A 14,228-nucleotide genomic window follows, 5' to 3' on the forward strand; every position below is an offset into this window, starting at 1 on the left:
GCCTGTTAGGATGATTTCTGTCTGGGCTCAGGTCAGTCTGTAACAACGACGACGGTAACAATAATGAGTTAGAATGTTTTTTTGTTTCCCGCCTCATCTAGGAGCATTGCATGTGAGATGACGTCAAATGTAGGCCACTGATGGAACCAAGGGAGGGCCCGCCTTGTGTGGCTAGAGGGAAGCCCACCATGGTGGATTTTAAGTGCTGTGATAAGCTGTTATTTCTCTGCTCATCTCCTGTCTTCTCCCCACCGACAGCCTGAAGTAACATACTGATCACACTAGAGCAATGCAGATTACTATGTCAAAAACGAGAACTCAGGTGACCCGTTAATATTCTTAGCCAGAGCTGCTCAGGTGATGTGCCCAGGAGGGAGGCCGAGGTGAGGCTCTGGTCTCCCAGCTCTTGAAGTGTCTGGGCTGACTTTGTTCAAGTTCAGCATGAGCAGCCTCTCCACTTCTGCTTTATTATTTTGAGTGTCATGATGCAAAAGATTGAGAAGCACTGTCCTAGGCCATTCCATCGGTCACACAGCACACAGAATTCTCCCATGTCTGCTCTTCCCTGTCCCAGGAGAATCAATTTTATGATTCTTTTTGCATGGTATTGGGGACTGAACGTTCAGCCATTTTACCACTACATTCCCAACTTTTTAAAATTAAAAAAAAAATTCTGAGATAGGATTATGTTAAGTTGCTGAAGCTGACCTTGAACTTGTGATCCTCCTGTCTCAGCCTCCCAAGTTGGTGGGATTACAAGTGTGTGCCACTGGCCTGGTTCCAGTTTTATGATTCTATGGAGCATGAACACCTGCTCTAAGAAAACAAAAGCCCAAACTACAATAGCAGAGGAGAGTTTTTGTTTGTTTTTGTGGTGCTATGGGTTGAACTGGGCAAGTGCTCTACCACTGTGCTACGCTCCCATCCTTCTTTCGTTTTTTGTTTTGGTAGAGAAGTAGCAAATACTATCCATCACTCCCTAACACATGATTTCTAGAGAGCTGGCCGAGCACAGGGACTTTAGGCATCGAGGTAATACTGATCCATCGGGGTTTGTGGAGCCTGTGACTCACCGTTCCCACCAAAGGGTAAATAAACCCAGCACCTATGCTGGCCCGGACGTCGCTGATAGGTAGAATGAAATCCCTCGGCACGCCTTTCTTTTCAGGTTGGTGAGACAGAGAAAGGTGGGTCTTGGCCATGCAGATGGGCAAATTCCCAAAACCCTGTAAGAAAGGAAAGGAAACATGTTCATTTGTATAAATGTTGGTCTCCTGGTACTTGCTAATTTGCCTTCTATACAATCTCTATAGCAACAGTGGCTCAGACCCCAGTGCACCAGGAGCTGCTGTTCCTACGTGTTCATGGAGCAAGAGGCCGAAGGTGAGAACTCATCCCGGGTGGCCAGTATTTGGCAGGCTGGGGGTCTGCTGTTTATTTTGGAAATTTTCTTGAAGAGAAGGTAGCACTAGGCTCCTGTGTGGGGGGAAAACCAGGCTATTTTTAGGCACAGCAGGGGCAGCAGCAGCTGCAGAAAGCACTTTCCAAGGCTATTAATATCCAGGACCCAGAAAGGTAATCTGGAGAGGGGCTCCTTATTGAGGCTCTCAGTCCCATCCTTCACTCAGTCTCAGTCTGTCAGGAAGCAAAGGACCCTTTGTGCTGGTTTATGAATCATGGCCATTTGATCTGCGATTACATTATAGGAACTAAGATGAGGTCACTTTTTTAAGGCTCTTATTTTTAAGGACCAAAGCCCATGTCTGACCCAAGTTCCAAAGGTGAAAGGGCAGGAAGTCACGTGAGGTGTCTCACAAAAAGGACAGTGTCTGCGAAGCCTGCTTGTGATTAAATGGCACACAGTGTTCCTTCGAGACTTTGCTAATTAATTGCAACCACATACTTGACACGTAACTTTTAAGGAATATTCCCTTGGTAGGCAGAGATAAAAGGAATGCAATCCTCAGAGGTAACCCACATAGGAATTCTCATGATTTGGCCCCAAACTATTTGGAACATTTCAGAGTATTATCAGTTGCAGTGGGTGGGGCATTCTCTCTTTGAAAGCCCTATGCATATACTACAAAGAATTTTGCTGAGGAAATATCACAACTGCTCTTCAGAAATGGTGCCCATAATTTTGGACCTTGAAGATCAAACATTGAAATAATTTCTATGAACTGATAAAGGTTTGCCCATTTAAAGATTTGCCAGTGGAAATATTTTTTTTTTAAAATGTCATACCATTACCATATTAGTTCCTTAAAAAAAAAGATATTGTAAAACTTAAAAAAAAAGATTAGACTCAATATTAGAATAAATGATGGTCCTAAGTAACATTATTAAAAACTCATGGGGATAAAACGCTCATAGTTCATGACAATGACCTTATTTTACTAAGTTCATTGCATACAAATGGAAATTTCATCACAGAACAACACCATGTGCAGAGCAGTGTTTGGGAATCATTTTTTAGAAGTTAAGAGCACACATGGAAACTTCCAAAAGAAACGAGTTGCTGACATCCTACCAAACCTGGGAGAATACCATGGTCAGCACGGGCGGTATTTAACAAAATAACAAATATGGTTTACAAATAGTTCGGGAATTAAAAAAAAAAAAAAAAAAGATTAATGTCATTTTTTTTTTTGGAACCAGGTATTGAACCCAGATGTGCTTAACTACTGAGCCATATTCCCAGCTCTTTTTTATACTTTATTTAGAGACAGGGTCTCACTGTGCAGCTTAGTGCCTTGGTTTTGCTGAGGCTGGCTTTGAACTTGCCATCCTCCTGCTTCAGGCTCTCAAGCTGCCGGGATTAGAGGCGTGCACTACGGCTCCCAGCTCGATGTCACTCTTAATGAAACTCTTTGGTCAGTAAGCTTGTAAAGCACTCTAACTTCCATCTCGTCATGCCAACCTGGATGGGGCCATTAGAGGCACATGGTCCTTTTGGTCATGATGGTGGAACATCCTGCAGTGCAGTGGACTGCTCTTGCCTATCCACAGAGGATGAGACAGTGGCTCGTGCTCTGGATTACGGCCACCTTTACGGTCACTTGCAAATTTACTTTTGTCATTTTCCAGAGGTAGATGATGATGGAGCTTTGAAATTGGTGAGCAATCCCGGCAATAGGCCAACGAACTACTCCCGAATGTTCCCATCTTCACACGCTGCTCTCCTATTTGCTTCCCCGGGCAGCATGTTCATGTGAAAAGGAAGCACTAGAACCATCTACGTCAGACTCCACAGCTGCTCAACCAAGCACTGGTTGGATGTTTCTGCAGAGTAGGTGGACTACAGGCCGTGTATCACATACAAAGGTGACACCACCCACGACAGACACATTCAGAGTCTCAAGTCAAATGATGCACATGTCAGAGGACATATGCCCTCAGCATGAGGTAGTCAGCGCTCTACCCCACGACGGTACTTCAATCTTGGCTGATTCGTTCAGCTGGCGAGGCTGACACCTCCAGTCTTCAAGCCAAGGGAGTATTTCAAGAACCCCAGGTGTATTTCTTTTTCACCTACAAGTACAACTCTTACCTGTTGAGTGTAACGATCTATTTTGGATTGTGCCTCAGGAGAGAGTTCGATATCCTTGGCTCCATACACAGCCTGGGCAATGGTTCTTATCTTTTGCACGATTGGAAGCTGGAGAGACACAGAGACAACAAAGTTGAGGACTTCTCTTTCCTTTTATTGGCAATGGGGAGGGAACCCAGGGGTGCTCCACTACTGAGGTACATCCCAGCACTTGCAGTCTTTTGTTTTGAGATAGGATCTCTCTAAGCGGCTAAGGCTGGCCTTGAACGTGTGATCCTCCTGCTTCAGTTTCCTGAGCTGCTGGGATCACAGCTCATAGCGCCTGGCCAAAGTTGTTCACTTTAATCTGGTTGAAGAAGGAAGAGAAAGTGTGGTGAGATTTTAGATATTTGCTTAAAATTCCCTGTGAGAGTCCCTCCTCAGCGACAGTGGCATTCAGCACAGACTCTCTTTTCACTTCAATCACTCTTAGTTATTTATTTCTCCTTCAATTACTCTTAAACCACTGAATGTTCAGGGCAGAAGTCAACTGGCAAAAAGGAAGCCTCAGATGTTCAGCCAATTTTGTGCGCTTATCTAGCTGACCATTTTCTTCCACTGGAGAGTTTTGAAAATGTAGTTTATACTCTGCTTTTTAATGGTCTTATATATCAGAATAGGAGTCTCTTAACTCAATAGTTAGTGCACATTTTAAAAAGAGGTTCTGGCCAGGCATAGAGGCACACACCTGTAATTCCAACAACGTGGGAGGCACAAGTTGAAGGCCAGCCTCAGCAACTTTGCAAGACCCTGTCTCAAAAAATTAAAAGGGCTTAGGATATGGCTCAGTGATAGAGCAGCTTTGGTTCAATCCCCAGTACCAAAAAAAAAACAAAACAAAAAAAAAAAACCCCATAACAAAACAAAATACTGGTTCATAGAAGAAGAGTTTCTCTCTCTCTCTCTCTCTCTCTCTCTGTGTGTGTGTGTGTGTGTGTGTGTGTGTGTGTGAGAGAGAGAGAGAGAGAGAGAGAGAGAGAGACAGAGACAGAGAGACAGAGAGACAGAGAGAAGAGAGGAAGAGCAGGAAAAGACTATTTTAATATAGATATTGATGTGATTGAACATTTTATTGGAAAATCAGAGATGAGTCTATTCTCACACGAGCAAATTATGAGAAATCCTGCAGCATGATAAGCATATGCAAAAAGACCAGATACTGGTAAATAGAATGTGCTCGGCGAGATGGTGTCCACAGTGAGAGATGGAAGACCTAGGTGCAGATTGCTGGTGAGACACCAAAATTGGTCTTACAAAGCAATTAAGAAGGGAATATGCTGCAGACAAGGTGATTCTTAAAGAAAAGCATTTGACAAAATTGTTCATAATTTTACTGTGGGTAGAAAATACAGCAGCATGGTGCAGTTAGTGGCTTCCCCGTTGGGTGAATGATTCTTGAGCTGAGCACTGGGGGATGATTGGTGTCACCCACGCAGCAGAAGCCTGTGGCATGCCTTGGGGACTTTCCTTGGCAAGGGCCAATGGTACATTTGTATGAATAACTTTGAAACAGGGCACAGAGTTATCCAACAAGATAAAACTTAGGAAGCTGCCTCACTGGGCTGTGGCCTGTCCACTCTGGGAGAATTCAGCATAAGCTGAATTAGTGCCAGGAATGTGGTACAAAGAACCACTGTGTGAGCGTAAAGTTGAGGCTGGGCTAAAAGTCAACTTCAAGGGCAATGTCTTTCTTTTCTTTCTTTTTTTTTTTGGTACTGGGGACTGAACTGAGGGATACTTTACCACTGAGCTATGTCCCCAGCCATTTTGCACTTTTTTATTTCTTATCTTGATACAGGGGCTCACCAAGTTGCCCATGCTGGCTTTGAACTTGTGACCACCTGCCTCAGTGGAGGAGGAGCTTACAGTTGTGAGTGCTACCATGCTCGACCTCCAGAGCAACTTCTAATGTAGAAGGGTCAATGTTCGTACTAGCTCAGTACTGTTAGACATCATCTCTTGTTTACCTAAAGATGGGATATAACAGCTCTGGAGCACCTAGGAGGGCCTCAATATATATTTGGACAAATAAATGATGATTTCCAAATTTCCTGTTTAATTAGCATGGCTTCCATGTGGACCCTGCCTAAATTTGGCTAACTCGCAGAACCTCTCTGAATTCATTTCTTCATCCTTAAGATACGAATGTGAGCCAGGCATGGTGGTGGCACATACTCATAATTCCAGCTCCTCAGGAGGCTGAGGAAGGAGGACCATGTGTTCGAGACCAGCAATTTATTGAAAAACTGTATCAAAATAAAATAAAAAGGGCTGGGAACAGCTCAGTGCTGGTGCTCTTGCCTAGCAAGTGCCAGGCCCTGTGTACAAACCCCAGTGGTAGAAAAAAATTAAAAATATAAGGATGAAATATTGTGCATCACTTTACTGCATACACTGAAGCAAGGGAGAGAAAGCACACGGCAAATGTGCTGTACAGGCTTTCAGTAATATTATTATTCAGTGAGGCAGTGGGGTGGAGAGAAAGAAAGGTTTCCTCTGAAGTTCACCGAAATAGATACTGCTATTCATAACACACTTCATGAAAAGAATTCACTTTTTACTGGGCTATGATTATGATTTGATAATAAGGAGTGTGATTTTTCTATTAATAATTAAGGAAAAATTCACAACTGGATGCCTTGTGAAGGATTTAGTGAGTGGGTACTTGTTTTATTTTTAAACATGAAAACATCCTAAGAAATGTATCTATTTTAAAATATTTTAATTTTAATAACACACACACAACGTATAATTTACCACCTTAACCACTCTGAGCATGCAGTTCAGGGGTGCTGAGTACATTCACATCTTGATACAATCCACCCCAGAACTCTCTTCATCTAGCAAAACTGAAACTCTACCCATTACACAGCCACTCTGAACCCTACCCCAGGCCCTGGTAACCACCATTCTGCTGTCTGCCTCTGGGAATCCGGCAGCTCTAGGTCCCTCCTACAAGTGGAATCACACGGGTCCTCCTGTGTCTGGCTTGCCTCTGAGCACAGTGCCCTGCAGGAGCACCCGGGGCACCATGTCAGAACTGCACTCCTTGAGGGTGACCGTGCTCCGGTGCATGCACTTGACTTGTCCATTCACCATCTGTGAATGATGCTGCTGAGAGCATGGGTTTACGAATGTCCCTTTGAGCCCCAGCTTCCAACCCTTTCAAGGAAATGTGCATCTTTGGTCAACATCAAAGTTACTTCCTTTCTCCTGTTTACTAGAAAGCGTTTTGAGGAGGTTCCAGGCGGAATTTACGGAGTTGCGGTTTTAGTCTCTTTAGGAAAACTGCAGCCACCCCCACACAACAGAGCATCCAAACGAGATGGTATGGGACGACAGGAAGAGGCCAGCCGTGGAGCGAACCCTGTGGATCCTGCTCGCTCTCGCTGCCCTGCAGAGCTCTGTGTCCAGCAGGCACTGGTGTCTAGCCCAGGCAGAGGCACTTCTGCTACCCGAACCTCAGTTCACCATCCCTGGAGAAGAGGAAGGTGGTTCCTGGGGGCTTAACATGTCCAGTTCCATCCCCTGAGACTCTGAGAGAATGTGTCATCTGTATCCCGAGCTTGGGTCATGAGACCCTGTGTTGAATAAATAAAGTGCTTCAGCTCACAAAGGAGGAAGCTCCTCAGGGATTCCGATGATGGTGTTTCTTTTTCACTCATATGTATAAGTAAATAAATAAAAATATCAGTTAACTTATCTTTGGGGTTTAGTGTAAAAATGAAAAAATGCCCTGATAAGGTACTTCCACTGGATGTCATCTATTTATATTGAATCAGTAGGAGAGGACTTCCTATTGACTCTCTGCTTGATTTTGGAGAGAAGCATAATTTTTGGAAAAAAAAAAAAAAAAAAGCCGAACTCGGTCCAGTGATCTAAATTCCCTTGAACAGCTCTGTGGCAAATGATACCTTGTATAAAACAAATTATGTGGTAAAATAGATTATGAGTTCTTATGCATTCATCCTTGCTGGCCTGGCTCCCCCGGGCTCTGTGAACGTTGACTAATCTATTTATTCACATCTTCATCCTGATATGCCTGGGGTCTCCCACAGTGGCCTGCACACAGTAGGCCTCCCACAAGCGTGCGCTGAGCGAACAAATAACACTAACCCTCTCAGGCAAGCACTGTCACACTGTCGGAGCTTCGGGGACTTTGTGTCTGAAGAACTTGGGAGGGAGTGGGCACGTGATGAACCAGTGTGACAGAACGGAGGGCAGGACTGAGGTCCTGCATAAACACCACTCCTGCTGTCGGAGGCCCCGGACTGCAGGGGAACCACGGAAAGCAGCAAAGGCTGGCAAGGCATCAAAGGAACCGAAAAGGGCCTCCAGGGAAGGACGGGAAAGGTCTCCACAAGCAAAAAAGGGAAGAGAAAGGCACGGGCCCAGGTGCAAGTGGAGCAAACAAAAGCCTGTCCCGAAAACAGCAGCGTCGGTCCTATTACATACTACACAGCCGAAAACCATGGTCAAACAGCGGAAAGCCTGTGTCCAGAGCTTCTCTGAACTAAAACTTTGTTAAACTTCATATTCATCAAGAATATCACTCTAAACACTGTACATCAATTCCTCCCCAAATCTCCAAAACGTTTGTTTCATGAAACCGAAATACTTAAATCAGAGCTGTCCAATGGGATGTTCTGCCATAATGGAAATGTCCTATGGCCCAGTAGCCACTCACCTCTTGTGGCTATTGAAGCATTTGAAACAACACCAGGGCAATGCAACCAAGAAACTGAATTCTTAATTTTATTCAGTTTAAATAGCCACATGTGGTCTTAGTACAGCTCTGGAAAATAGTCTCTTGCACACAGAAGGCACACCATGAGTCTCTTGCATACAGTAGGCACACCATAAACATTAGCTGAGCGACACCTAAAGGTTAAGCTGGAGAATAGGATGGTCTTTGTTTTACTATACTCATGGTATATGGTGATCCAGGCTCACAGAGGCCGAGTTACTGAAAAAATGTATATTATGCTTTCTGAAATTATGGCTTTGCCAGTAAATGATGGAGCTGGAGAATATCATGTTAAGTGAAATAAGCCAGTCCCCCCAAATCAAAGGCTGAATGTTTTCTGATTTGCAGATGCTAATTCACAATAAGTGGGAGCTGCTAGGGAAGAATAGAGGTACTTTGGATTAGACTGAGGGGAATGAAGGGAGGGGAGAGTCCATGGGGCTAGGGAGAATAAAGAATGAATTGGACATTACTATCCTATGTGCAAATATTATTACATGACCGGTGTGATTCTATATCATGTACAACCACAAGAATGAGAAATTATACCCCTTTATGCATGATGTGTCAAAATGCATTCTACTGTCATGGTTAACTAATTAGAACAAATAAAAATATTAAAAAAAAAAAAGAAAGTATATTCTGCTTGAAAAGGTTTGGGAAATGCCCACGATGTTTATTTTGTTTTTCCTTTTTGGTACCAGAGATTGAACCCGGGATGCTTAACCATTGAGCAACATCCCCAGGCTTTTTTAGATTGTATTTTGAGACAGGGTCCTGCTGAGTTGCTTAGGGCCTTGCTAAGTTGCTGAGGCTGGCTTTGAATTTGAGATCCTCCTGTCTCAGCCTCCCGAGCGGCTTGGATTATGGTGTGCACCACCATACCCGGCCCCACTGAAGTTTTTATATCAAATTATTTAAAGACCTTATTCATGAATTACTGGAATAAAACTGATCTATAAAATCCAGAGAACAGTTACTTATGTTTAAAAAAAATTTTTTTTTTTTGGTGATAAAAATATGGACCCAAAGCAAAACAAACAAAAATAAAAACAAATGTGTAATAGAACCAGAGTTCTAAAATGAAGCTGCTAAGGGATGGAGATGTAGCTCAGTGGTAGTAGACCACATGCCTAGTATGTGCCCTGGGTTTAATCATCAGAACTGGGAAAAAAAGCAGGGTGGGGGGACCAGAAATGGAGGCATAAAGGCTATATAACGTGACGTCTCAGCTCACCTGGAGGTTGGTGCTAAAGTCTGCAGCACTGGACATCATTTAGAAGAGCCAGGAAAAGGCTGTGTCCTCTGTTTTCCTTACCTGACCATCCCTTAATGAGCCCACACTGCTGCCCAGGTGCAAGAACACTGCTGTTTCTTCAGCTTGCACCAAATGAAGTGGTTGGCAGGCCTCAGGACTATCTATGCTGAGTAAAAAAATACATTGTTCTTCTGTTTTCCCAAGTCCACAGAGTTGAATTCAAGTACATTAAAAGTTCTCTTGCTGTGATACTTGGACAACTTATTTCTATGCCCATAAAATGTTTAAAGGGAGGATCAATTAACAATTTTTTAGGTTGAACAGAAATCTCCAGGTACAATTTTTAGTTTATATTTTAAATGAAGCATAAGTTTTGAATAACATACAAGAACAGTTCAGCATATAGCTCAGCCTTTCCTGTAATTCAAATAAGAGTACAATTCTAAACTGTAGATGTTAATTTACACTGACCATACCCCACAGGTGCACAGGGTTGCATTACAAACATACCACCTGGTGTCCAGGGAGCAGCTCGGTCCTTGTTACTGAGAACAACAGGCCCCTGTATCCCTGACACAAAGCCTACCCTTGGCTGGAAACCAACACATCTGAGCTACCAAAAGCATGTGTGCTGACTTCCCGGAACCTTGTCCCGGAGCTTGGGTCTCCATGGGATCATTGGCCTGAGCAGCAGGTTGGGGACCCTGGGAGGAATTCATTCTCCTAAGGCAACTGCTGTGTGTTATGGAGATAACTGGGTCTAAGAAATGAGCTCCTAGTTAGAAAATTTGCACTTATTCCTGAGAAATGATGAAGACGATGAATTGACATGGGAGGTCTTTGATTACTCAACAGAATATTACATGTCAAATAAAGGAATTGATAGGCACATGCTATTTTAAAGATCCCACTCAGATGAAGGAAGAGGGCTGACAGTGGCGGACTTAGGAACATTGGTGTGTTATCTAGGAGTGCATCGAACCAACTCAAAATGAGTTTCTCAAGGTCCAAGTGATTTAACATATGTGCTACCTTTACTGTTTATACCTGCAATAATACTTAAGTAATGTTGTTCACGAACTTGCTTTCAGTTTGAGATAATGAACAGTCTCACAATGAGACTACAATGGTCTCATCTAAATTTAAGAAAGTCTGCCGATGGATGGGGTGGGAGGGGTAGAGACAGCTGTCTATCTTGTGGTACGACTCTGATAGCTCATTTTAGATTCTGTCGAAATTTTAGAGGAAATAATGCATTTCTAGAAACATTCATCACCCTGACATTCCATTTTTCATGGCAGAAGGGTGCATTTAAATGAATTTTTAAGGATCCTTGTGATGTGTAAAAGGATCTCATCGGGTGCTATTTTGACCATATGGGAAACAAAGCTGGGGCAGGCTCTGTGGGAACCACACAGGTAGCAGGATGCTCTGCAAGTTGGCTGGTTCTTGGGGAGACTCAGTTCTCTTGGGACTCTCCCTCTAACCCAGAAGGATAAGGCACTTGGCAGGCTGCGTGGGATGAAAGAACCCAGGGGCCGGTGTTGGGGAAGAACGTAGCAGTGAAACGCATCTGAGGAGTGTCTGCAGATAGTCTGGTCTAGCAGGAGGTGATGTGGGATTTGGAGTAGAATCCTGGAAGGAGGCTTATGAGGGGCTGCAGCCGTTGAGGCTGGATGACCGAGGGTCTTTAAAGGCAGCTCAGTCCTAACTAAGAAAGCAAGACATTTCAGGGTGGAGGGAAGGGAGATTTATGAATAAGATGCTCACCGACTGGACGGTGTGAGGGGCAGCTCTCCATGGAACACCCCAATACTCCTGTGCACAAAGAAGAGAGAGCTAGAGAGAGCTGGCAGGCCCAGGGCAACCACAAGCGAGTGGCCAGTGGGAAGGACACGGCAGGAGACCATTATGTAGGGACAGGGACAACACAAAGAAGGGGCATGTGTCCTTTCCCCTAGAGGGCTTTTAAAAATTACTATGAAATATAAGAGACACACACAGAGATATAAAAAACTACATTCAGTTTTAAAATTCTATTGACTCAACAATGTGAATATACTTAGTGCCACAGAACTGCACACTTAAAAGTGGTTAAGATGAGGCTGGGGAGGTGGCTTAGTGGTCAAATTCTTGCCTACCATGAGTGAGGCCCTGGGCTTCATTTCTAGTATTGGAAAAAAAAAAAAAAAAAAAGTTGAAGTGGGAAATTTTATGTTATGAACGTTTTTTTACCACAATAAAAAAATCCCACTGTATATACATGGATATAAACATACATACATTTATTTATTTAAAATTTGAGGCTCTGGTTGCAAATGCCTTAAGTCTAATTAAAAGGAAACTCAAAACCTCAATGTCTGTTCAAATTTGAATCTTTAAAGAAATATGAAATCATTTCTCAATAATCAACCAAACCAAACCAAAACAAAACATGTCCTCCCTTTAAAAAAGACCAGCAGGGGAGAGACCACCCCTAATGGAGGGGATGGGAGAGTGTCAGGTTCAGATCTGGAGGCCAGCTGCCTTCAGGGTGTCCCTTCCAGCCCCCACTGCGATCAAGAGGATGGCTCCATACAAGTGACAGGAAAGACCTTTTAACAAAACAAACACGATTCTTTCTTGCAGTCAAGGTTACACCTCAAAACGTTTACAAGTTAGAGGAAGGATATGGAGATGATTTTCAACCTCAGCTCCCAGTTCACAAACAACATTCAGACTCTGAATTTCAAGTCAGGTTTTCAGGGTCAAACCTCCTACTTTGCAAAAATGACTCTTTTCATGACATCATGAATGACTCCCAATTCTCAACCAGAAGCAAAAACAATGTATATCTTGGTTTAATTGCCCTTTTATCATGGTACATTAGAAACTCTGGTTTTTGCTGGGCACAGTGGCACATCCCAGCGACTTCGGAGGCTAAGGCAGTAGGATCCCAATTTCAAGGCCAGCCTCAGAAACTTAGTGAGATACTAGCTCAAAAGAAAAGAAATAGACCTGGGGATGTAACTCAGTGGTAGAGTATTCCTGGGTTTACTCCCCAGTACTAGGGTGTAGAGGGAAAGAAAGTCTGCTTTCTTCTGTGAACTCTAAGGGACATACTAGGCTTCTAATGCCCAGTTTTAACCCACTTAAAAAAAAAGAAAACAAACATACCTAGAGTTTGATAAAGTTACTCTAAGTTACTTTTTTTTTTTTTTTTTGAACAGGGATTTAACTACCAGTCTTTCTAATTTTTTTATTTTGGGTCAGGGTCTTGCTAAATTGCTGAGACTGGCCTTGAACTTGCTATTCTCCTGCCTCAGCTTCCCGAGTCCCTGGGACTATAGAGGTGTGTGTCACTGTGCCCAGTTGCAAGAAAATTCTTGGAAGGTCAATTCAGGAGGTTTGTTCTCTTTGTGAGGTGAACATGATGGGAAAGAGAGTTAACGTGGATCGGCAGCTCTTATGCTGTAGTATTAAACCTGAGACATTATCTATCTATCTATCTATTTATTTATTTTTAATATAATTTTTTTTAAATTAAAAAAAAATTTGAGACAGGGTCTCACTAAATTGCTGAGGCTGGCTTTGAGCTTTCAGTCCTCCTGTGAAGGTGGTGTCAACGTCAGATGCTGCTGTATAGTGGGAGAAGCTGAAGCTCAGAGATGAGTCAGTTTGTCTAAATTTACATCCATAGTAGAAGGAAGGCCTGGGCAAGATTGGAATAGAGACCCCCAGGCTTCAGCCTTCTCATTATAATATGCATCGAGTCTCCATCTGTTATGGGGCAAGTCCATCACCTTCCCAGCCTTTTTTTCAGTCCTGGGAAAGGAGTCCAGGACCTCAGGCATGAGAGGCAAGTGCTCTATCACTGAGCTACACCCCCAGCTCTACCTTCCCATCTATAATGCAGAGCTGAGCCCACATCCCAGATGGATTTGGTAAGATATGCCAGAAAAAAATGTCTGCAAGAGGGAATTCTTAGCTGATGAGATGTAAATGTATAACTAGTTTTTCTCTCTGCTGTGAAATGTCCCTCTATGCTTGCAGATACGGGGACCGTATATTAGTCAACAGGAAAGATGCAACGGTCAGTAGTAAAACTGGAGAAGCCAAAGAGAAGTTGGTTTGGGGAGGACTTTTATCAGTTTCTTAAAAGGGTCTGTGATCTCTTAAAGGGTTGCAAGGAAACGATCTACTGTGTTCCAAATTTAAATACATTAATTTTCACATGATAGTCTTCTTTTGGGCAACTAGGCCACTGCATCTCATTTTGTATTTTTGAAGTTTTATTCTGAATTAATTAGCTGCTGCCTCATGAACTATATAATCAGAAGTTGCCTATTCTTGAATTAGAAGCTACTCAGGTAAAAATGATGCAGAATAGTTCTCCAGGTAACAGCAGCTGCTTAACTCAGTTTCTATAAAGCTCAGCAAGGGCTCCCAAGTCTTAGGACAGATCGTTTTTTGCTTTAATTGTGGGTTTGTTGTCAGAAAGCCTGGCATGCTGCGTCTGGCCCTCAGTATCCCTGGGCGCTGGTTGTTTCTACTTCTCTCTAGCTGTTCCTCTTTCCTCTTAAGGTTTGGGGACAATTTCTACTTTGTACACAAAAGCAATCAGGCCCGGGACTGGGATCATAGCTCAGTGGAAG

At 43.3% G+C, this 14,228-nt stretch overlaps 1 protein-coding gene across 2 annotated transcripts in view; it reads right to left on the reverse strand.

Annotated features, from left to right (window-relative positions):
- The window catches only part of Mthfd1l (methylenetetrahydrofolate dehydrogenase (NADP+ dependent) 1 like), a 185,740-nt gene that overhangs the window by 49,988 nt on the left and 121,524 nt on the right, over positions 1-14,228 (reverse strand). For both annotated transcript variants that reach the window (XM_076859640.2, XM_076859643.1), the window contains 2 exons: positions 3,551-3,658; positions 1,074-1,226 (listed from right to left, as the gene is read on the reverse strand). In XM_076859640.2, the coding sequence (XP_076715755.1) occupies positions 1,074-1,226; positions 3,551-3,658 (261 nt within the window). The remainder of the gene's footprint in view (positions 1-1,073; positions 1,227-3,550; positions 3,659-14,228) is intronic.

Source organism: Callospermophilus lateralis, chromosome 6 (assembly GCF_048772815.1).
Source record: "Callospermophilus lateralis isolate mCalLat2 chromosome 6, mCalLat2.hap1, whole genome shotgun sequence".
Lineage (NCBI taxonomy): Eukaryota > Metazoa > Chordata > Mammalia > Rodentia > Sciuridae > Callospermophilus > Callospermophilus lateralis.